This window comes from Mastigoproctus giganteus, chromosome 4 (genome assembly GCF_048544385.1).
Source record: "Mastigoproctus giganteus isolate SK-2022 chromosome 4, ASM4854438v1, whole genome shotgun sequence".
Classification (NCBI taxonomy): domain Eukaryota; kingdom Metazoa; phylum Arthropoda; class Arachnida; order Uropygi; family Thelyphonidae; genus Mastigoproctus; species Mastigoproctus giganteus.
The window spans coordinates 10623326-10649498 of NC_143578.1; the positions used below are offsets into that span (position 1 = coordinate 10623326).

At 38.3% G+C, this 26173-nt stretch overlaps 1 protein-coding gene across 1 annotated transcript in view; it reads right to left on the reverse strand.

Annotated features, from left to right (window-relative positions):
* hdm (meiosis specific with OB domains hold'em) overlaps nt 1-2615 on the reverse strand; it is a 62549-nt gene extending 59934 nt beyond the window's left edge. The window contains exon 1 of the mRNA XM_090371298.1: nt 2456-2615. Within this exon, the coding sequence (XP_090227424.1) occupies nt 2456-2615 (160 nt within the window). The remainder of the gene's footprint in view (nt 1-2455) is intronic.
* Between the last annotated feature and the right edge of the window lie 23558 nt (nt 2616-26173).

A 26173-nucleotide genomic window follows, 5' to 3' on the forward strand; every position in this document is an offset into this window, starting at 1 on the left:
TGGAAGTGCAAATGTTATGGTCAAATATTTGTATCATTGCAATCATACTATGGAGGTATGATTGTGACGATGCAATCATACTTCCTTAGCTCTTCCGTACTTTCACAATCATGACATCAAGACTACATCGGTGTGCCGATATAGTTTCGATGTCACAATCATACTTCCTTTAGGAATTATGATTGCGATGTCATACTATTCTACAAATGGATTTTGCTAACCTCTTCCAAGCCAAGGATGTTTTCATATAAAACATCTTTTGTGCGCACAGGGTACATACGCTTTAATTTTTTTATGATCAGAAACAGATTTTATTTCAGGGGCTCACATCTGGTGAGTATGGGCTTGACAAACCCAGGGTCCTGAGCTGGATATCATCATTCTTATCTTTCTTGCTTTTTCCCTTCTACTTCTCTCTCTCTCTCTCTCTCTCTCTCTCTCTCTCTCTCTCTCTCTCTCTCTCTCTCAGGGTAATGCAGGAATTTTTTTTTTTTTTTTTTTGCTGGTGCAGCATAATCCTCAGGCTTCCTTGCACCATATGGCTAATAATAATAAACTAGAAAACAAATACTATCATAAAACTTATTAAAATTATTTCAAACTGATGCAATCTCTACTGATGAAGTTGCAGCTGAAAATTTTTCAGTGATGAGGAAGCAGGCCAATACTAGATGCACTGAACCTGTATGGTTACCCTCATGAAAAGATGACCTAAGTGGCAACCTGGCAAAGTGAATACTCCTAAATCTTGTTTTTCCACTAGTTTACTAGATAATCATCTAGTGTGCACACCCTTATGACCAGCCCTGACAAAGAGAAGTACAAAACATCACACTTACTAAGCTATTAAGAACTTAGTATCAATTGAGGAAACACACCAATTATATAAATTCATTTTCTAACCATTTTGTTCTTGATTTCAAAAATGATCTAATTAACATATTCAGAATTGTACAGCCTGTCTTAGTTCACTGCACACTATGAATCCAAAATATGAAAACTAACATGATTGTTTCACCTGCACTCCAAGCTGTGGATAAACTCCACATACAAATAAAACTATATTTTAAAATGTGTAGAAATACATATATAAAATCATATATTTTAGACCACTCACGATTCTCATCACTGCTCCTGGTTGGATGCACTCCATATAGTTGTGGTAGGTTACAACATTGATCACAATCTTGTAATACAAGATTGTGATTAATGTTGGAACTTGCATACACCCTATTATGGATGCATTTCTCTTACAGGCATAATGAGCAATGGCAAACTTGTAAAGTGCCAAATGTATGTCATCCTACTCCCACAGCATCTGATGGCTGATATGTTGTACCTCCCCACACCCCTCTCTCTCTTGTGTTTTTTTTTTTTTTTTTTCATTTTTCGCCATTCACAATTGACATTTGTCTGTTGTAGCACATGTGATATGTTGTTCTGCAAGACAATGATAATATGCTATACTACTTTTCTTCAAAGTTGATAAAGGCCCATATCACTTTGAAAGCTTCTTGATTGATATTTTGTTTTTATCACTTTTAGTATTTAACTATTTTCTGTATATTTCTATTTCTATCTGTTTTAGCTTCTATTCTTTGTAATACAGTAATTTATTTTTTCACTATGTTTTAATAAAGTTTTATTTTTTTACATTTCTTCAGTAGCTATGGGATTTATATAATTTTGCTTATTCCTAATGCATAAGACTTTTCTGTTAGTTACACAAGTGGTGCACTGGGTCTGACAGATCCAAGCAGCAGATCAAAGAACAATGCAAGAAAATAATTTGGTGACTGTAATCATACTGAATGGTATTTGATCAACAAGTTAAGAAGATGGCACAAAGAGAGAATAGCAGCTGCAGCATACGCTACTATTACTCTCTCCGATTAGATTACATATCAACTTTAGTAACTATACATGCAATCATTCTGAAAAATGCAGTAATTAATGCTAGAAAAATTGTATTAATGTTTTTTAATCTGATATGTCAGATTCAATTAGGTTATGTGAAATTAAAAGTAAACTTAAAATGAACTGTTGTAGTATTAAGTTGCTGATTTCATATGCTACTAACGAGAATATAGTACTTACTGTTCTATCAGTGGCACAGATAACCAAAGAATAACCTAACAGAGACTGCCACAGCAATCAATATGAATATTCTGTCCTGAAGAGCATTAAAGGTTGCATCGACTAATCAACATATTCTTTGAGAGTAGCAAAAGGAAATCAGTTGCTATTTAAAGAATATATTTAAAATTTCATATTTTCATATATATATAATGGCTCTCCACAATGGTATAGTGATTTAACCACTTATTGTCTGTTTGGAGAGGTTTGGGTTTATATCCCATCGACAACTGGATAAATTCCTGGTATGAATGGAATTTTAAGAATTTATGAATATATATCAATTTATTTTAAAAGTTTTTTTGTAACGTTAACTTACTTCTTTTGTTTGGAACAGATCTTGGATCACATTTGGCAATTACAGCTCCAACAACCAAACTATTTAACAAATTTGGCAGGAGCTGGCTTAAAGAAACTTGCTGAACAGTTGAGATACTTGGAACACTATCAAATCCAAGCCCACTTGAAGACCACGCCATAGCTATAAGGAAAATATATTATTTCAACTTTTTTTCTCCCTACATTTTACCTTCCATCACTTATGCCCTAAATGGAACAAATATACTCATGTGGCATCTGTGAGACAACTTTTTTGTTGTAATTATAAAAAATTTATTTTTAGCTTTTTTAATTCAATTGAAATTTACTAAACTAAATTACAAAATAGAGAATAAAAATAAAAAAGAATATTTTTATTGTATTTCTTATAATTTTCAAGGTCACTCATCCCCCAAACTGAAACACAGATGCTCAACTGGAATATAGCATGTGGCATATGAACAGCTGTGTTTTTGTCACCTGTTTATGTTTAGAAAGCAAAACCAAAGCTCTACAGCAAGGTCAGACAACTCTCGCTTGCATCTCATAGATGACATCTGAAAATGCAGTTGAGTACAAGAAACTGATTTCTCATAATTCATAGTATATATCAAAACAAAAACATAAAATACTGTATAGTCATTCAGGAAACACTGGCAGTGAAAGGCACATTGGAGGATTTGATATCCCATTTTCTGTAATTTTCTTAAATATTCAAAATTTAAAGGCTCAGTCTCGCCTACACAAAACACTATCACGAGCTTCTCTTTAAAACCATGGCTGAGTCAGTTAGTCCCAGGCAACAAATGGTTTTAGCTCTTAGAAACAGATTCTTTTTAAGAAAAACAGACAAACTGATCATAGAATACAGACATCGACATCATATGGTCTTAGTTGTTTTAGTGCAAAATTAATTAAAGTTGGATAATTTTCGATTTGATCAGACTTTAGTTCAAAATCAGATAAATAAAAATCTATAAAATTTTTATACATCTCAGGTTATTTTTTTAAACACACCTCTGATTACATTCAATAGATTTTCATTAAATTTCAGAATGCAACTGTTTGGCAAGCTGTATAAAAATAATTAAATAAATAAAAGCAATTGCAAAAAAATTAATTTAATAAAAAATATCTTGAAAGACCTGAAATATAATGTGTACATTACCTAACTTGCTATAAATCTAATATAAAAAATAAAATGAAAGTAATAGAATATTTTGTGACACTGCAGGAACAACAACATTAACTATATTTATAAAAATAAATGTCAGACTTTTCAAAACAAACACTTATACTATGTACAGGAACTTTTATTAATTTTGAAACTAGAAAATATGAGGTCTGTTCAAAAAAGTATCTGGAATGCTACAATATAGCAATAATAAGCATACTTAGGATGGGTGACTTAATCCCTCCCCCTTTGAAATAATGCTCTTCTGAGATGTACTTAGTCAACAATTTTCTCGTGGAAGCACTTCAGTAAAACAGATTTTGAAACTGCCGAAATCGTAGTAATTGCATTACTCTTTGTTTGTACACATCAAATCAACATCCCTTCAGAATGTTTTTAGTCTACGAAACAAAAAAAAGTCTCGTCGAACCATATCTGGTGAATAGAAATTGTTGAACTTGAGAATTTTTTTGAAATTGAGGGCCATCCAAGATTGCAAATCACTTTTGTTGGACTCCCTAACCTCTTTGAAGCATTTCCTGTTGAAAACTTGTGTATGGCCCATTGCAGAGTCTCCATATGCTATTTTAAGCAGAAAAAATCACTTACATTTTGTCTAGTTTTGTCATAGGAAACAAAAAAAAAAAAAATTTCATGGAACCATATGTGGTGAATAGGAATTGTTGAACTTGAGAAATGTTTCGAAGTTGAGGGCCATCCAAGATCAGACTCCCTACCCTCTTTTCAGCTTAAAATAGCATATGGGGACTAGAGTCCCCATATGCTATTTTAAGCTGAAAAAATCACTTAAATTTTGTCCGATTTTAAAGAAAAATTTAACAAAACACATTGTTCAATGCACTTAAAGATTTTGAAACAAGATGTGAATTTATTATTATTATTAGCCATATGGTGCAAGTAAACTTGAGGCTTATGCTGCACCAGCCAAAAAACAATTCCCACATTACCCTGAAAGGAGGGGGAAGAGTTATAAGCAGAAGGGAATCATCAAAAAAGCAAGAAAGAAAAGAATGATGTCCAGCTCAGGACCCTGGGTTTGCCAAGCCCATACTCGCCGGATGTGAGCCCCCAGGGGGTATGGCTTAAAATACAAGAACCATTGGCAGGTAATGTTCATACAGTTGTCAGTTGGAAGATAGAGAAGGATGCTGCAGTGGTTAAAGATAAAGGCACACACATTTTAATTTCAGAAGAGGAGACTTGGATGGTTTAAGGCATCTATTAATTTGGTGGATTTCAGAGGTGAGGGCAAATACACTTGAATTATGAGAATAGCTTTAAGCAAAAGTAACATAAGCCATGAATGCATACATACCATTAAGAAAATATTGCAGGGAGGAGGCTGGTCAAATATAGCAGAAAAAAATAGCATAACATAAAATGTTGTAACTAGAAAAAAAGTGGGCCCAATGCAAAGTTCAGTGTAGATCCCCATGAAAATATTTGTTTTGGTAAAAATAAAAAAATCATTAAAAATTGCCCTGAAAGCGCTAACAGTCATGAAAAAAAAAATTATTGTTCATAGACATAGTAAATTTTATTGAGTAAAAACTTACATTTTTACTCAATTAAATTTTTTTCTGTTTCGGACAGGAGGGCAGTGGGCCCCAATGCACTGCATTGGCATAGTTATGCCACCAATACGATAGTTATAGAGTGAGGAAGAGTATTGACCCCTACAACAGCTACAAGTTGATCTGTAAGAGTACCACAGATAAGATTAGAGAGGCCAAGGCTGCATACGAGAAAGCAGTGGCTAAGAGAGTAAACAATTGGGATAAGGAATTTTTCATGTATATGAATACAAGGAAAAAAAAGAGAAAATTCAGATCAGACCCTTGTGCATTGGGTGATGGGAAAGTCTTAGACAACCAGTCTGATGTTGCAGATGAATTGAACAGGTACTTTGCATCTGTCTTTATTGATGAAAGACCCTTCATGCTGAGAAGAGCCTGTTAAAGTGAGTCTGTGCCATATGAAATTAGTGATTTCAAAATTACAGATGACTCTTTATTAGAAAGGCCTCCGTAGCCGAGTGGGCAGGAGCGAGAGTGCAGTAGCACACGCTCTTTGAGTAGACCGGGGTTCAAGCCCCTGACTGCTGAATACGGTCGATCTGCCAACCCGCACTGGACCAGCGTGGCAGATTATGGTCCATTTCCCTCAGCATGAATTGTTGAGGAGGCTTCCATCCTGCAGTGGGTTGATAATGGCTGCACTTTACTTTTTTTTTTACTTTATTAGAAAAACCTTCCAGCATAGAGACAAGTAAGGCTCCTGGAGCTGATGGCATATATAGTATATTGAGCCATTTAAGTTAATTATGAGGGCATCTTTGGACTCAGGAGAGGATTCCTTTGGATTGAAAAAGTGCCAATGTATCACCAATACATAATGGCAGTTCTAAGAGCAAAGTTGGTAACTACAGACCAGTTAGTCTGACTTCCTTTGACAAAGGTCTAATTTTCAGAAAAACATGCTGAGCAGAAACAAACAAAATTTTAAAATGGTGATTTGGATATATTATCCATAATTTGTCCTCCTACCCAGTCATCGATTTAAATGGTCTGAGACCTCACACATATTTTTAAAGATCCTAAAAATGAGGTTAATGGAAATCCCTGGACTAACAGTAATTGCTTGTTACAGGTGCTTGTTACAAAAATATTATAAACATCATATTGTTCTTAACAAAGTGAATAATTAAATGCAGGTAACTGATAGTATAATATTTTGCTATGATATTATTATTATTATTAACTATATGGTGCAAGGAAGCCTGAAGCTTATGCTGCACCAGCCAAAAAAAATTCCCGAGTTATCCTGAGAGCAGTGGCGGATTAAAAGGATAGTTGGGGCCCCTAGGCAAATTATATTTGGGGGCCCAACAAAAAATAAGAATGAAAATATAAATAAAAGGTGGCAAATAAATGAAATTTTGTACTTTTGAACTTCTGGATTTTTCTGCCTGTTAAAAGATGATAAATAATAAACCTTTTTAGTTTAATGAATAATTTTTATGTCGTTTTTACAAATTTACTTTGCGAATTTTAGAATTCGCAAATTTATTGATTATGTCTTCAAAGTTTATTTTTTCGGCAAACTCGTGTTCAATGGAAATTAGGGATAATGCATTTAATCGTTCTTGGCTCATTACAGCCATTGGTATTGCGGCATTATTTAAAGCCTAGATAGTCTGCAAAAATTTTCGCTTAAAATAATCAAGATTTTTATAATGTTTACTGAAAACATTAATCTATTTTAGAACACTAGGAAAATGTCTTGGCTTGGGGCATCCCCAGGGGCTCACCAGATGTGAGCCCCTGGGGATGCTATATATTTATGAATAAATAAATTTGTTAGCAATTAATTGCTAATTTCTTAACTAATATATATATAAAATTGTTTTTGTTTCACTGCATATTACCTCACAACATAATATTCACTCAACAGTTTCTAGTACTTTACTTATTTACCCCTGTATTTTATTAAAATTTTAAATAAATAATTTCCCCTTTGATTTAATAAAATAAACAGATAGCACATGTCCCAGATTGTAATATGTGATCAACATTTCTATAATGTACTTCACTTATTTCTCCCGAATTTTAATAAAATTTGAAATTCAACACATTTTTCATGTTTCTGCTGCAATTAATATATTATACAAATAGTATAAATCATTATTTAAACATTTAGCAAATCGATGATGATAAAAAAGAAAAAAAGAAATTTCTTAATTAAAAGCAATAACTTTTATGTGTGCAATGCTTAAACCCCAACTTTTCCTTTCTTCACATGCATTCTATTCGATCGATTTTAATTAAATTTGGGACGGTTGACAATTTATTATGAGCCAAATATAAAATTTCATGAAGATTCGTTTGACGATTTATCATTTCCATCTTTTATTATAAAAAAAAGTCAGATACAAAACTATAAAAAATGGTTCCCCTAGTGATCGTTTAACAATCATCCAAGACCAAATTTTTGGCGACTCCTCCCCATCTCCTCAGTGGTAACAGACATGGCGCTATGGCAGTTTCGCCACTAAATTATTGATAAAATCACAACTTTCGCAAAGTGTCTTATTATGCGGCCCAGGCAGTTGTGCGTAAATGCAATCTGACTGATTCTGGATTGATTCCAACATACTGGGTCGTATTTATCTCTATATTGCTGCTGACATTTTTATGCAGGTAGGGGACAGAATTACTATATATACAATTAAAAATTTATCATTTTATACTGTAATACGTAAGTGTTTATATACGAGTGGGTTTGGTGTTTTAATCAAAATTAAAACTTACAGAAACAAGATTACATAGCTGTAAGACGTTGGGAAAACTAGTCAGAACGATATAAAAGGCAGACGATAAAACCTACTAAATTTGTTTCACTGGATTTCTATTTATTTATAATATATGCAAATAAAGAGCATTACTTTATTTATTTTTTTATATTTTAATATGTTTAAATGCATTCTTACTTTATTATTTACTTTAATATTTTAAAACAAATTAAAAGCTTCGTTACTTTGAAAATTATATATGAAGACAAAATTTAATCAAAACAAGCTATCAATATTTTCGTATATATAATCCTAATTAGTATGTATTAATATGGCAAATGATGTAAGAAAGAAAGCGTACGCAGCATCAGCAAAAAAAAAAAATCCAACATCACCAGTCCATCCCCTCCAACAGTTTGTCTAGTTCTTCTTTGAATTTATTCAAACTACAGACATTCACACCGCAGATAGAAGTTTGTTCCAACAATCAACCACCTGCTCTATGAAAGCAAACTTCGATATCTATCCTGCAACCATCCTTCCTCAATTTGAATTTATGCCTCCTCGTGTGAACAAGAGGAAGAACGCCATCAGCATTGAGCATACTTAACCCATTCAAAACTTTAACCCCCCTCAATCATCTCGTCGAAGGTGATCTGATTGACTGATCTTATTTTTCTGGACGTTGCAATTTGCAGCACTAGTCTTTCTTTGGTAAGAGCACCCTTTTTGTTCCTCTCACCAATCTTGCTACCCTTCTCTTAAGCTCTATCAGGAGATCTGCATCCTAAAATCAGGCCTCCAGACCTGTATGCATCCTCCCCACACCGGGTGAAAAAGGCCCGGTTCAAATCCTGTCGATGACGCTAGGAACTTTTATGGGCTGTTTTCACTCCGTTGTTGAGTTAGTTGGTCTCAGGTCGACAGCAAGATTTTTTACCCTGAAAAACGGGGTTTTCTTCCAGCAATACAGGCAAAACGATCAGAGAACACATGCAGTTTACAGACGCAATATACATTCAATATAGTTGAATGTTACTTTCCAGATGACCGTAATATAATTGTTCAATTTTTTAGTTTTAGACCAGTATGCAGTACTCTAGATAAGGCCTAACCATGGTCTTGTATAATGGGACAATCACCTCCTTATCCCAAAATTCCTGCATATGATAAACCTCATGGGGCATCCTGTATCCTTAGCATCCTGTCTGCAGTGCTCAGAGAACTTCATATCTGACCGCACAATTATTACCAGGTCGTTATCATTTTCTGCTACTTTCATTCCTGAGTGTAGTTCCAAATAGTTGGCACATTAATTTGGTAGTACTGCTACCCACATGCAGTACCTTACATTTGTCAATGTTAAACTTTAATTGCCATTTTTCTGCCAATCTCCTTAATTTTTCTAGATCTGGTTGCAACAGCATACTTTCATTACTGTCATTAACTACCCTCTCAACATTTGTTTGTTGAGAGGGTGGTTAATGACAGTAATGAAATGAAAAAGTAATGTTCTGCAAACTTAGATATTAGGCCTGATATACCTTCTTCAACATTAATAAATCAATATACATATACACACTAACCACTAACATGTACGTTTCCGGCTGTTTGTTTGTTATAGGGTTTTATGTGCATCGGTTTTTCGCCATATATACACTGGTGTTCAAAGAAAGTACATCACCTAGGAATTTCACATTTCTAACCCTTTTTCGCGATGGTATGTTACATTAATGACTAGCATCACAAATAGAAATATAAACAAAAGATATTTATTGATAGTCAAGGCTAAGTAATATATGACAGGTGCTCTCAAAATATTCCAAAATGAGCATTTGCAACCTTTATACAACAGTTTTGGTAAACTCGACAATTATGACTGAAATGTTATCAGAATTTGCTTCAGTTTATCATTTTAAATGGAAAACAAAATGAAAAGTTCACCAGGTGCAAGGTAATATTTGGATGAACCGCCTCTGGCCCTGATGGCAAGCAGCAGCACACCATCGAGGCATTGGCAAGATCAATTTCTGAAGATAATCAACTGATAGTTCGTGGTTCCAAACACGAATTATGGCTTCCTGAAGTTCACAAAGAGTCTTTGGTTTCTTTCTGGCAACTGCAGATTCCACACAATGCCAACAGTTCTCTATAGAATTCAGGTCCGAGCTGTTTCCTGGCCAGCTAACAGTTGTAATGGACCGTTCTTCCAACCATTTTTTCACCTGTAACAAATATAAATACATTACTGTAGAGCCTCTAATGCAGAAATGAAGTTAAGTAACTTCTGAAGTGCCTACACTTTTCTCCCGATGACAAGGAGCAAAGTCGTCCTGAAAGATGCAGTTACTTGGCAGTTTGAAATGGTCTCTAATGGTTGGCAGCAATTTGCCTTCCATTATAGCCAGCTATCCATTGGCATTTACGGAACCTTTTATAAACTGCAGGTGACCTACTCCGTGATACGAAATGCACCCCCCCCCCATATCATTTGGCTGATAGGGAATTTCCCTATAAAAACCATACATTCTGGATGGTATTCTTCACCACGTCTACGGCGAATCGTTTGTCTCCCATCAGAGCCATGCTGGTTGAATTTCTTCTCATCCGAGAAAATAACTGACTTCCACCTCTCGGGGGCCCATTTGACATGCCCTCCCTGGGAAGCTCAGGCTAATCCCAGGGTTGACCAGCCAGAGTTCTCTTCCAACTTACCTGGTCCGTCTTCCCAGTGCCAGTGACGGTAACTAGCGGTCTGTGGTGCTCCACAGACTCTAGGCTAAGCGGCCAGATGAACAACATAACCCGCACTAAGCAAACATGAACATACCCTAACATATGCTATCTGGCCTTGACAGTACTGTCTTACTTCACAAGAGATCCAAATGCGGAGTTGTGCGAAAGCACCGGTGCCGCTTGTCAAAAAATACTATATCACTATTTGACATGCTCCTTACACCAAATTAATGGGGCATTTTTCATTTTTTGTGTGAGGAGGGGCTTCTTAGGATGACGGGCTACAAGTCCATTTTTGAAGAGGCGTCTTCTGATTGTTACTGCCCTTGCTACCACTCCTATATATTCTTTCCATTTTCTTTTCAGCTCAGACGAAGAAGCTTTACGGTTTTTAAGGCATAAGCGCTTCAACGCGCGGTCTTGTTTTGGCACAGAGACTCATTTGCATCCGGTTCCTTTTTTTTCTATCAGCAGAACCAGTATTCTTGAGTTGGGAAAGAAATCTGCTCACTATCGACTGATTACAAGACACTTTATAAGTATTATAGCGGAAAGAACATCCTCGCGTAAAGCAACAATAGCACTCTTTCTTCGTGGCGTCAACTGCACGTAACTCTAAATCCCGACACAAGCAAGGAATGACTGCAAGGAGCTTGCTTATATAGCTGAAAGTAACAGCTGATGCAATATTACGTCATCACCTACGCGTGTCAATCTTATCTAATGCAATCTGTAAGAAATATTGCCATATGCTTACGTTATCCGGATGACAATCACGATTTTAAGGGGTGATGCACTTTTTTTGAACACCAGTGTATTGTCTGTAAATTGCTTTTTATTTTTATTCTTTTTTTTTTTTTTTTTTTTTTTGTGGTCTATTTGCTGTTTTTCAGGACGAAAAACGAGTTTCTGGGAGAAAAAACCGTGCTATCCTCACCTGAAACCTACGAACTCAAACTTGTTCTCAAAAAGGCCTATAAAAATTCTTCACGTCATCGAGGGATTCGAGCGAGTCAGGTCTTTTTCGCCCAGTGTGGGAAGGAAGTGATTCTACCAGCTCTGCTACCCGTGAGGACTACGTTCTAGCATTCAATATTCTAATGTGGAGTGATGAGTCATGCTCACAGTTAGGCATCATACAGGTGTACAGTGTGCCTAACAGTTAGGTTCATCTATAATCATATAGATGAACCTAACTGTTACAAATATCTAAAAAATAGTTTCACCAAATTAGTATTAGTAATGGCAACTGCTGCAAGGAAGCAAACTGATAAACATCACTCAACAAAAAAAAAAAAAAAAAAACTACCCACTTCGTCCATCCATCAACTCTAATAATTAATCTTATTCTTCCTTAAATTTATTCAAAATACCCACTTCCGCAGCACCAGAAGAAAGTTTGTTCGAACAACCACTGTTCTCCTAATATCAAATTATCGCCCGTCAGTCTTGCATCGTTTCTTTTTCAAATTAAGTTTATGTTCTCTAATATGTGTTAGACAAAAAAGAATAAGAATGCCATCTGCACTTAATTGATCCAATCCATTCAGATGTGTTAATGAGACTCGTGTAAGAGAAGGAAAATACATGGGATGCACATAAAGTATCAGGTGACACAGAAGCTTATGGTAGATAAAAGCTAGTCTGTATTCACGACACAAAGGACGTTAGACAAGCGAAGGCAGATTACGAGAAATCTTTGGCAAATAATGCAAAGAAAAACAGCGAAGACATCTTTACTTATGTAAACTCTAGAAGGAAGAGGACGAATCAGATTGGTCAACTTGATATCGATGGTTCGATTGTTGATGATCCTGCTCAGGCAGTTGACAAACCGAATGAGTGTTTCTCATCTACATTCACACCTGAGAAGTTTAGGGAAGAGAATGCCAAACTCTAACAGGGTTTGAGTTTGGCATTCTCCTCCTCTAAAACATTTTGAAATAACTCAGAGCATAGTGGAGAGGAAATTGTTGAAGGTAAACTTAAGAAAGGCACCTGGAGTGGATGGATATGTCCAGTTCTATTAAAGGAGGTAGCAAAAGAATTAATTAAACGCTTAGCCATTATTATGAGAGCATCCGTGGATTCAGGGGAGGTCCCTACAGACTGAAGATATGCAAATGTATACCCTATTCACAAAGCGGGGTTCACAGGGTGACACGAATAATTACAGCCTGTTAGTTTAACATCTGTTCTAGGGAACATTTTGGCGTTACTAGTTAAAGAAGCAATGCAGGATCATCTAGACAAGACTGCAGTTATAGTTCAGACACAGCATGGTTTTGTTAAGGGGAAGTCTTGTCTGACCAATTTGATTGGATACTACGATGCAGTCACAAAGGAACTAGATGCAAAAAAATATTTTTGATATCGTATACTTGGATTTCAAGAAAGCTTTTGATACTGTTTCACGTGGAAGATTACTGTACAAATTGGAGCAGTATGCCATGAAGGATAAGTTGCTACTAGGGATAAAGGGATGGTTGAGTGACAGAAGGAGAGAGCATAAATTCAAGTTGAGAAAAGACAGTTACAGAATAGATGAGCGGAAATTTGCCTTTAGCCAGAGGGTGGTGATTGCTGGAACAAATTTCCCTCGGTCGTTGTGGAAGTTGATAGCTTAAATAAATTCCAGGAAGAACTGGACAAACTTTTTTTAGAGCGAATGGATGGGTGAAATTTTTTTTTTTTTTTTTTTTTTTTGGCTGATGTATAAGCTTGCTTTCTTGCATCATATGCCTATACTAATGCTAATGCTAATGATAAAGCCTTAAGCACTTCAATCAGGTCTCCCCACAGGTGCTGGTTTTCATGCTGTAATTTTCAGAACTGAAGCCTTTCATGGTATGAATATTTTTTTGTGTCCTTAATTAATCTTGTTGCTCTTGTCTGATCTCGTTCCAACATATCCATATCTTTCCTAAAAAGTTTCCAGTATTACACGCCCTTCTCGGTTGCACAGTTGGTAGAATCTCCGTTCTCCCCACACCTGGTGGAAAAGACCTGAGTTCGAGTCTCGTCGATGATGTGAGGAATTTTTATACAACGTGGCTGAGTTAGTCGATCTCAGGTGAAGGTAGTATGATTTTTCTTGCGGAAACTTGGTTTTTCGTCCAGCAAACAATAAATCGACCTCAGAACACACGCAATTTACAAACATATACACGAAGCAATATAGCCTTAATCTCTGATTCTCTTATAACCCTACTACAACAACCACAACAACAGTATTACACGAATGACGTTCAGTAATGGTAATGTGATGGTATAGTCATAGGCCTGTTTCACATGGTTTGGTCATTATCCATTCAAAAACAGGTTTGATGACTAGCTGTCATCAAACAGCAATTCCATTCCCTTCACAGATCCTAATAGCCAACATTTTTGTTATTTTTGTTGTATGGGTTTTATGAGCAAAAATCGACCACTTGTTCTGTGGTCGATTTTTTGTTTGCTGGACGAAAACCCTAGTTTCTGGGAAAAAAAAAACACATGCTAGACTGGCTAACACAGCCACTTTGTGAAAAACGCCTTAAAAATTCCTCCCTTCATTTGCGGGACTCGATTGTCAACTCTTTTCCACCTGGTTCGAATCCCGTCGATGAAGCTAGGAACTTTTATGAGCTGTTTTCACTCTGTGGCTGAGTTAATCGGTCTCAGGCGTAGATAGCATGGTTTTATCTCCAAAAAATCAAAAAACCAGAGAATACACATACGGGTATATGTAAAAATTTCCGGGTGACCTTAATATAATAGTGGTTTTTTTTTTTTTTTTATTGTTATTATTATTGTGTTTAGTTAGGCGGTGTCAGTCGTGATGATTTTTCTTCCAGCAAAGCAGGCAAATCGATCTGAGAACGCATGCAATTTACAGACACAATCCAGATGTGTAGTTGAAGTGACTTTCTAGGTTACCCTAATATAATAGCTTAGTATAGGCTGAAGTTTAATAGCATCCTAGGCGGCCAGGTAATTGGCCCATATAAATGGGCCACCCCGCATCCATTAGTTGTCAATTCTTTGGAGAGCGGACGTATTCTCATGGGCCTAGAAATAAAGCTGTCTTATTATAGCTCATTACACATTGGATATCAGTTTGAACATCTTAAGTGAATTAATTACAAAGCAAAGATCAAAGCATTTTAGGTTAATTCTTTCTGTTAGCGTTAGTGAGGCATATAATGCAAGAAAGCAAACTTATATAACATCAGCCAAAAAAAAGTAATAATAATAACTTCCCATTTCAACCATCCGCTCCAAGAGTTTGCTTAATTCTTCCTTAAATTTATTTAAGTTATCAACTTCCACAATGACAGATGGAAATTTGTTCCAGCAGGGGTCACTTCTGGTGAGTATGGGCTGGGCACACGCAGGGTTCTGATCTGGATGTCATCTTTCTTCGTGATTCTCTCTCTCTCTCTCTCTCTCTGGGTAACTCTGAATTTTTTTTTTTTTTTTTGGCTGGTGCAGCATAAGCCTCAGGCTTCCTTGCACTATATGGCTAATAATAATAATAACCACCTACACTGTTATGCAACTATTTTACTTGTTTGGTGGATACTGGACTTATCGTGAATTTGTGGTTTCGTCAAGAGATGGCGCCATTGGTACATAGGGAAATGGTTCTTTTACAGATCCATTTCTGACAATATATCTGTTGTACACTGGTGGTTCAGTCATTTTTTCTAGAAAGGAGGAGGATTATTGGTGTGAGTGACAGTAATTGAAAATTTAGCTTGAAATTACCTCAAATGTTTAACCAGAGTCATTATAACAGTACGCGCAGCACGAATACGTATCACACTATAACTTAATACAGTATCATAAAATCTACACTTGCCTCCCAAATTACTAAGGCTCTTGGCGAATGGAGGGGAGGGAATTGCCTCAAACTCCCCAGATGAAAAATAAATTTCTACCACATGAAATGCTTCCGCTAATGTTGTATTCAGTCAAACAACTTGAAAGAGCTCCACTGGCATTATTCTTTTTTTGTTTTTAAAGATTTCTGCTGTCCACCAAACTGTTTTTATTAACTAATAATTAACCTTTTTTTTTTTCATTTTTCATTGTGAAATAAATTCAATTCAATTCAATCAAAACCAAATAGAAAACAGTACTTTATTTTATAAATAATGTACTGTTTAATAAATCTTCAGTAAATTCCTCAATAAACAAAATTAAAAGCAAGAAGAAATTATAAAAATCGTGCACGTATAATCAGCAGCTTGAATTGAAAATAACCCCCAGATCCCCAGTACTACCTTCGCGGACTACAGGTTAGGTATCACTGGACTAGCCAGTTAGACGATCATCCGAAAGGCGACTGCTTCGAGGGTTAATTGTAAATATTGTAAGTACGTATCCTGCCAAAAGAAAGGTGTACCACATTTCTTTTCTTTTCTTTTGAATGACCAATGTCCTGCCAAAAGAAAGGTGTATCACCTTTCTTTTGGCAGGACATTGTGAATGCGAAGAACTGGAAGACTGGCACCACATAACGCACTCATCTAACATCTACCTGGACCTAAGTAATTAACTCTTACTGGATATAAATATAATTGCATCAGTCCGGAAAGCAAACTGGAGTTCCCTCCATCTCCGCGTAGTTTTTATTGTGGGTGTACCAGTTCGCTGGAAATGCCAGAGATTTAAAAGTGTATGGATATTGTACATGTGTAGTGTCGTGTACTGTTGTTCATCTGGTCGATTAGCCGCTGCACCCCTGCTGAGGCCCAACGTTTTCCCACCGTGGAGGCAGACACCCAGTAGACTTAAGTTACTCTGACAGGTCCTGCCACCTAATTTCCTGAGATTTCAGTGGCTAGGACCTAAAAAAAATTAAAAAAAATAAATAAATAAAAATTAAATAAAAAAATAAATACAAATTTAATAAAACAAATATATATAAAAAAAAATAAATAATAATTAAAAAAATAAATATATATAAAAAATACAATAAAAATAATAATAAAAATAAAATAAATTAATAAAAATTCTTATATTGTATTTACATTGCATGTATATATGTGTGTATACAAATACATATACACACATACCCACACGTACATATACAGGGTGTCTCAAAAATATTGGTACAAACGTTTAGGGGAGGTAGGTAACATCTAAAGGAATGTGAATCGCATAGGAACCCATAACTGGAAACGTCACGGAAAAGTAGTAGCAGAGGCACAAGAAGCAGAAATGACACAAGTCAGTAATTAGTGGCAAACATTTATTTGACATAATATTAACAATGGAGTACGAGAGGGATGCATTTCATAATGTTACAACAGATGCTCGAAGGTTCCACCATGAGACTAATAGAACAAACTAATAGAACAAGCTTATCTGCGAAAAGATCTAAACCTCCCAAGGACTTCCTAATTCATTTCACAAATATACGTGGTCTCAATTCTAATCTCAACGATGTCCATTTCCACTTGCAGTCTGCCAAACCACATGTACTTTTTCTGACAGAATCTCAGTTATCGGTTGATTCAACTACTGCTCATCTCAGATGCCCAAATTATTCGCTGTATGATTCCTTTCGCCTCAAAGGTGGTACTTGTGCATATGTCCGTTCTGATATTCCCTGTCAGAGACTTGGCAATTTGGAATCTCCTCTCTTTGATCTTCTCTGGCTTAAAATCTCTCTACCTCATTGTGTCAAATTCATCTGTTGTCTCTACCGTTCTCCCAACTCCACTAATCACTTGGAGCTCTTTGACTTCCTCTCGTTGCAACTTGACTTTCTCCAGTCCAACTTTCCTAACAGTGAGGTAATTTTCCTTGGTGATTTTAATGTTCATAACTCCAGCTGGCTTCCGTTTTCTAGTCACACCGACCCAGCAGGTCGAGATGCTGAGGCTTTTGCAATTACTAATGACCTAGCACAGATTGTTCATTTACCTACAAGAATACCGGACAATCCGAATCATACAGCCAATACGCTTGATCTTTTTCTCACAAACAACCCTTCTAAGTACACGGTCGAAGTGAGAGGTCCTTTAGGCACTTCAGATCACAACTTGGTGATTGTCTCTTCTCCAATGGAACCTTTATCTCATGGCTATACCCAACCTCGTGTCGTTTGGCATTACAAGAATGCAAAATGGGATGACCTGCGAGACTTCTTTTCTTCTTTTCCTTGGTCGGATTACTGTTTCAAAACTTCTGATGTCAACGTTTGCTCAGATCGTGTCAGTGAAATTATTCTCGCAGGAATGGAATCCTTTATCCCACACTCCACTTTAAAATCTCGTCCTTTATCTAAACCTTGGTTTTCCAATAAATGTGCTAAGGCTGTTCAAGAGAAGAATGTTGCATATCGTAATTGGCTTGTTTCTAATTCTTCAGTTTCATTTTCTACCTACACCAAAGCTCGCAACAATTGTAAAGCAGTTATTAATCAGTCCAAACCAGAGTTTGAATGGGCTAAGAGTAGAAAACTTGCTTCGTGCCCTAATGGTAGCCGAGCATTCTGGTCTCTTGCCAAAGCTATTGGCCGCAACTTTTGCCCATCTCTGCTTCCACCTCTGTCCAAACCAGATGGTTCTGTTGTCACTTCAGCCAAGGATAAAGCTGACCTGCTAGCATCCCATTTTTCTTCCAGCTCATGTATTAATGAACTTGGTAAAACACCTCCCACCATTCCCAACATGGTCCATTTAATGCCTCCGGTGGTCTTTCGTCAAAAGGATATCAGAAGGATTTTGATGAATCTTGATGCTAAGAAAGCTCCAGGTCCTGGTGGTATTTCTTCACTTGTTCTCAGAATCTGTGCTCCTGAACTTACTCCTATTCTTTGCCGCCTTTTTTCACTTTCTTATTCCAAAGGTGTTTTTCCTTCTGCTTGGAAATTTGCTCATATCTAGCCAGTTCCTAAAAAGGGTGACAAATCCCTCCCATCCAGTTATCGTCCCATTGCAATTACTTCTACTCTTTCTAAAGTAATGGAGAAATCAATTAACCGCCAACTCTTAAACTACCTAGAAACCTTCCGTCTGATCAACAATCACCAGTATGGATTCCGTCAGTGTCGATCCACTGGTGATATCCTGGCTTATGTTACCCACTTATGGACTACTTCAATGGAAAGGTTCGGTGAAACACAAGTAGTTGCTCTTGACATCTCAAAGGCTTTTGATCGTGTTAGGCATAAAGGTCTTCTAAACAAGCTTCCATCTTATGGTTTGCCAACTGTTTTTAGTAATTGGTTATCCAGTTTTCTCTCTGATCGCTCACTGAGGGTGATGGTAGATGGCTCTCTGTCTTCTAACTTCTCCACTAATGCCGGTGTCCCCCAAGGTTCAGTTCTTTCCCCCACTCTTTTCCTCTTGTATATCAATGACCTTCTTGCATTGACTGGAAATCCTATCCATAGTTTTGCCGATGATAGCACATTGCATTCAACTTTCTGTTTTGAGAAATCTTGTCCTGCTCAATCAGCTTCAACTTCTCGAAAATCTGCTACCAATTCCTTAAATGCCGATCTTCATGTAATTCTCCAGTGGGGCAAAGACAACTTAGTTGATTTCAACCCTTCTAAAACTCAGTCTTGTCTTATATCTTGCAAAAAGGATTCTTCTGCTCCTATGCTTATCTTTAGTGACACTCCAATTTCTAGGCAAAAGGATATATCTCTTTTGGGGATTACCCTGACTTCTAATCTCTCTTGGCACAAGCACATTACAAATATTGCTTCCTCTGCATCAAAAAAACTTGGTTTTCTCTTTCGCTCTCGGCGTTATTACTTTTCTTCCAAACAGCTGCTCTCTCTGTATAAATCGCAAATCCGCCCTGCCATGGAATATTGTTCCCACATTTGGGGTGGTGCCCCCAAAACCTCTCTCAGGCTTCTTGATTCCATTCAGAAGAGGGCAGTTAGGTTAATTAATGACTCATCTCTAACAGAGTCTCTCCACTCGCTTTCTCATAGACGCACTGTTTCTGCTGCATGCCTCTTTTACAGATACTTCCATGGGCACTGTTCTTCTGAATTGGCTTCTATAATTCCCGCTCTCTCTTTCAAAACAGTCCGAACACGTGCCGCCACCAGCCAACATCCATTTACTGTCCAACTTCAAACCCACAGAACCAACTTTTCATCTTCCTCATTTATTCATTCAACTGCCGTTTTCTGGAACAACCTTCCTTCATGCGTATTTCCTGAAAACTACAATCTACAGAAGTTCAAGTCCAATGTCAACAAATATCTTCTTTCGTCTTCTCAACCTCCAACCCAAGCACGGTACTAAGTACTATAGGTTCTAATACCTCTCGTGTTTGGGGTTCACATAAAAAAAAAAAAAAAAAAAGACGCGATGCATGCGTGACACCGACTCAGCATGGATTGGCGGACACGGTCCAACACACCTGGAGTTTCTTTGACAGTAGTAGCAGCGCAGACGAGATCCATTTCCGTCTCCACAGACGATTCATACACGATAGATTTGAGGGCCCCACATAAAGAAATCAAGGCTCAATGAATCAGGTGAGCGTGGGGGCCAGGTAACGGGTCCACCACGGCCAATCCATCGACGCCCAGAACACCTGTTCAAATGGTCACGAACACATCTTCCATAATGGGCAGGCGCCCCGTCATGTTGAAACCAAATGTTGCGACTCACATTTGCTGGAACATCGTCAAGTAACCCTGGTAGAACTTGTTCAAGAAAGATCCGATATTTAGCGGAGTTCATGCGGGATGGTAACAGGTATGGGCCGACTAAGCAGTCACCGACCATACCTGCTCACACATTTATTGCGAAGCTATGTTGTGCCGCATGGGGGCGCACACCGTGTGGGTTGTCGTGAGCCCACACATGAGCATTGTGCTGATTGCATAAGCCTTCCCGAGTGAAATAAGTCTCATCCGTTAACAAAACATGGGCTGGAAAGTTCAAGTCTTGAACACTTTCTTGGAGAAACCACTGCGCAAAAGTCACACGTGCAGGATGATCTTGGGGGAGCAGTAACTGAACCTTTTGGAGATGAAAGGGGTGTAAGGAATCGTCGTGCCAGACACGCTGTACACTGCAACGAGACACTCCTAAGGCAGAGGCAACGGGACGTGTGCTGGTAGTAGGATTATTCTGGACGGGATTCAGCACACTTTCTTCCATGGCGGGAGTTCGCGTCGAATGTGGTCTGCCCGCACTACTCCTGTTACCTCTAAATAACCCATAATCGCACAAATTTTGATGCACACGCGCAAACAGACCAAACGGTGGTCCGGTTCATGTCTGTCTGGGAAGCGTTCTCCATAAATTCGTTGAGCGGCTTGTCCATTGCACTCTTTGCCCTCCATACATTAGGTGCATGTCTGCCAGCTCACAGTTCGTATATCGATGCATGCTCTTCGTGCGCGTGCCTGAAAGATAGTCTTCCATTGCCTTATATAAATTGATGAATACTGCAGCTTATCTCAGTCTGCTCAGGGCGCTCGGCCACCAAAGTGAGTCGAACGCCCCGGCGAAATCGACTGAATGGCTAATAGATATTTTTTCCTGCACTCTTGTTCTTTCCTAAGCAGATCCCCAAGGGCATCCACCCTTTCGTAGTGGTTCTGTATCCACATGTGGAGCAGCCTTTCGTATAATTTACTGACCACAGAGCAGCGCGATTGGTCTGTATGATGATGGACATTCTGGGTTTTTAGTACGGGTTTTTCAGAATTAGCTTGGTGTTTGCAGTTTTCCACGCCGCAGGGAATTTCCCTGTTTCCAAACATCTGCTGTAGAGGGTGAGTAGGATTTGCGGGACAATTTTTACTATTTTTTTCAATATCTCCGGTTCGATCATATCAAGTCCCGGGCATTTGAGGTTTCTGATCCTGGTAGCAGCCGCGCCGAGTTCCTCATGGGTGAAGGGGGGGGCCTCGAGCGCAAGGGTGATATATTTTTAATTTTATTCGCAGATTTTATGTTGTTCTTGCAGACTTGCAGAGTTAGGGTCGCGGGTTCCTTGAAAATTGTGTAGAATATATTACCCATCGATTGCTCCCAAGTGGTTGTATAGTCTCCTTGCGAGGTCCCCTCTCCCCTGGGCAGTTTGTTTGTAGTCACCTTGTAAACTACACCTCAGGGGTCAGTGCTTCCTGTCGTGGATACTAGACGCACCCAGGAACGCTTCTTGCTTTTCTGTATCGTGTCCGTATAGTGATTTCTGGCTTCTCGATAGCGCTGTCTTAAAGCCTCCACTTCATGTGCGGGCCAAGTCCTACGGGCTCTCTGGAAATCTTTCCTAGTTTTTTGCACCAGGTTTTGCGGGTTTTTTTGTTTTTTTTTTTATTGTTCGATCGCTAATGGTTTGTATTAGGTCTGTGGTTCCCCTCAGCAGGTCATCCGGGTCATTCTGTGGGTTTATATTGGCTGGGTTGCTTTCTATGGCTGTGATTAGCAGGTTTTTGAATGACATCCAGTCTGCTTTGGCAACTGCATATCTGTTTTTCTGTTAGTTTGTTAGTGTTACTGTTGTCAGTTGTCTGATTATTTTAAAGGTGATTGCACGGTGGTCTGAGGTAGTCCATGCTTCCTCCACCCTCCAGTCGGTCACAAATCCTGCCAAGTTCCTAGTGGCTAGGGATACATCAATCGTGGCCTCCCAGAGGGTGTTGCAAAAGGTTGGCAAGTGTGAGGTTGATTTAGCACTGTCAGCTGTGATCCTCGAGGAGTTGACCATTTTGGGTTCCACGCCTGCCAGGGGTAGTACTGTACCATATCGGGGATCGGCAGTTCACGTGAGCTCCTATGATGATTTTTTGGTTTGGTAGGGTGTCCTGCAGGCATCGAAGATAGTCGATTGCAAAATCTATCTGTTGTCCTGGTCTACAATAGTGCCACAACGTACAGGTTCCCTAAAGCTGTATTTAGCTGGGCACAGGCGGCCCACTCCGTGCAGAACTGCGTGATTTTGGTCACTGTGATATTGCTGTTCCTTACCAGGACAGCAGCCCATGGGGTGTCTTCAACTGTGTGTATCACTTTGTAGGTGAGTGGGTAGCCTACAACCTGTTTTCCATGCGAGTATGGCTCCTGTAATATGATGACATCCGCGTTTTCCTCTTCAGCTTTAACTCGGATCTGGTCCATTACTGCTCTAGCCCTCTGCGCATTTATTTGAATTATTTTTAGTATATTTGTGTTGTAAGCTTTAATTTTCGTCCTCATAGTTGATCCTACTTTGGTATAAACTCTTGGCTCGTTGGTATGTGGGACACATGGGGTCTCTCAGTGAATGCTTGTGCCATAGCTTTAAGTTTTTACAGTTTACGCAGGTGGTTCCATATCTTTGTGGGGGCAGGCATTATATTCATGGCCCTTTTCTGAGCAGTGGCCGCATGTTGGGATAGTTTATGCACACGTATGCGTGGTGTGGCCGAACTTGCAGCAGCGGAGCACTTCGGAACGACCACACGTTCGCGATATCGGTAGCATCCCCATTCTATAAACACCTTTGTCTGGTTCTTCAGGGCGTGCCAGGCTTCCGGGGTTAGTTCTACTACCCAGTTTTTGTTAATTCCATCCCACTAGGGTATTCTCTGGTTCATGGAGCATTGTCTGATGGAATATTCAGGGTGACACAGCAGACAGGTCCACATGAACTAGAGAATCAACTCTTTCATAGTCAAGTTCAACCGATACTTCAAACTCCCAGATGATTCCTCGAAGCAGACAGAAATTCTATTCACCCTTTTGCACTTTATATTTCTTTCCACACCCTACATCCTTCTCTAGGACAACCCACCTTGCACTAAGCATTTTCTCCTCCTCTGTTTTCGCATTTGAGGTGTCTTCCACTCTGCTACCTCCCTGTGTCTTCCCTGCCTTCATCTTTTCTGTAAAATGTACTTTTCAGCTGGTTCTCATCACTCTCTCTGTTGTAGGAGTGTAGGCAGCCTGAATAAGGCGTCATTCTACTGCCCCTGTTCAGCTCCCCAAGCCATGGACGGATCCTGGGAACTCCCTTCCTGGTGACCGTGCCTCTCGGTAACTGTGACCAGTTGAACAACACAAACAACACACTACTCACATAACCATTGTTGGAGAAACGTTGCTAGTTAGGATTGAATCTGAAAGTGTCTGCAACTTTTCCCAATCACGATAGGAGAGAGGATATGTTGAGAACCTTGTCAATCAATTCGACCTTAAAGAAAATGTGCAAGGCTCATGGGGTAGAATTTTTCACAGCATGGTTTGTGCTTGCTAACAGGAAAGGCTGCTGCTGCTAGGATGGGATACACTTAAATAGAAGGGTACAAGAATATTTGCTGAATCGAGGCAGTGATAAGTAGCTCGAAAAACTGCTATCTTGGGGGGGGGGGATACACAGACTAATAGATTAACTAAAGCTGCTGGAAGAGGTGAAGATGATTCTTGTACTACTTTTATTGGAAAATGCAGCAGCCTGGAAAGTTAGGGATCTCAGCTCCTGCTCTGGGTCATCATGGAACCAGTAAATATATAGGCTGTGTGGAATGGTGACTAAGAATATGAACATGTGCATGTGCACTTGCATGTACACTAATGCTCGGAGTATTGTAAATAAATTTGACGAATTTGAAGTACTGATTAAGTCATCAAATGCAGACATTGTAGGGACAATGGAAACATGGTCTTACTCAGAAATAAGCAATGCTGAATTCGAATATGGGGAATACAATGTATACAGGAAGGACAGGAGGGTGGAGGGGTTATGCTCTTAACTAAGAAGCATATTAAATCTAAGGCAGTGCATCCAGTAAACATGGGTGACCAATGCAATGTTGAGTCAGTCTGGTGTGATATAAGCACTGGGAAAGCATAACCTGACAGTAGATGAGTATACCAATCAACTATACAGAGAAATAGACTGGGCCAGTAAATCAAAATGTCTTATAATGCGGGATTTTAACTTTCCAGATGTTGACTGTAATTTTTGGGTTGGTCACTCACACTCTTGCAAGACATTTGTACATTTCTTGAATGACTGCTTTCTACAGCAGCATGTAAGAGAGGCAACAAGACGAAGCAATACTCCTGATTTGGTTATCAGCAGTGATTCTTCATGCATTAAGAATCTGCAGGTAAAAGACCGACTGAGTGGCAGCGATCACAGTGTAGTAATGTGGAATTTAATTAAAGACTATGGAAAGCCTACCATCTCCTATGATTATTCCTTGAACGCTTCACATTTAGAATTTTCTGATGGTAACATTATCAGTTTTCCCCACTGTATAGAATTTAAAAACTGCCTGGGACCATCGTCTCCCTTCACCCTTGATGGTAGTTACACCTTTAAGTAAAAGGTGTAACTACCATCAAGGGTGAAGGGAGAGGTTTTTGCATCACATCACATCAGTACACTGTGATCACTTTCACCTAGTGGTTCTTTTATCTGCAGATTCTTAATGCATGAATAATGACTGCTGATAATCAGATCAAGAGTATTACTCCCTCTTGTTGCTTTTCTAATATGTTGACGTACCAGTCAAAATTACCGTCCTCGCCACATAGTGTGGAAGAGACCTAAGTTCGAATCCCATCATTAACGTGAGGAATTTTTATGTGCCTTTTTCACAGCCTGGCTGAGTTAGTCGGTCTTATGCGAGGGTAGTATGGTCTTTTCTTCTTGAAACTTGGGTTTTTCGTCCAGCACACAGAAAACGACCACAAAACACAAGCGATTTACAGACAATATATACGGCTCAATATGGCCTAAGTTGCTGATACGTCTATAAACCCTTCAACAACCAACCATACCAATGATATTCTTTGTTTTCTCAATTGTGGTTCCTGCTACACCTGCTCCAACAATAACACCTTTCTTAAAATTGGAATGATCGCCTGCCTTCCCCATGAACGAATCGATTATGAAGTCCCAGGAAAGCCCACAGTATTTATACGATGCCAAGAAAGTTGTAATCATACCATCTGACAAACTAATATTTGTATACTGGACGTTTAATTATATGTTGACGCCACCTGCAAAAGGTTTCTAATTTTTTTGGTCAGTGGGTATAAACTATTCATATACTGTATATTGTCGCTAAAGCATTGGATATTAAGTTTGTTGCCGTGCGTTGATTGGAGGAATGAATGGGCAATATGAAAGAAGGAAATGAAATGCACAATATATGAATTGTGCACATAAGTTCGCTCTAAACAGTTTTTATTTATTTAGACCAGATTTTATTTATTCAGACAAGACAAGATACTGGGCTAGTTTTGCTGTGACTGAACTTTACGATTTTTGACCCTTAATTTAATCATTTATAATTGGATAATTTTGTTTATAAAAATAAAGAATAAATTCAAATCAGTCATAAACAAAATTAATATCAATCAGCAATAAATAAAACGAGGTACTACTTTTTCATTTTTAGTATTACTGTGGCAACGGCTGAATGACACTTGATAGCCATTCGCCACTGGTTGTTTAGAAAAAGAAATTGTAAAAGAATAGAAAATTGTAAAATATTTTATTATCAGTTAGATTAGAAGCTGGAACCA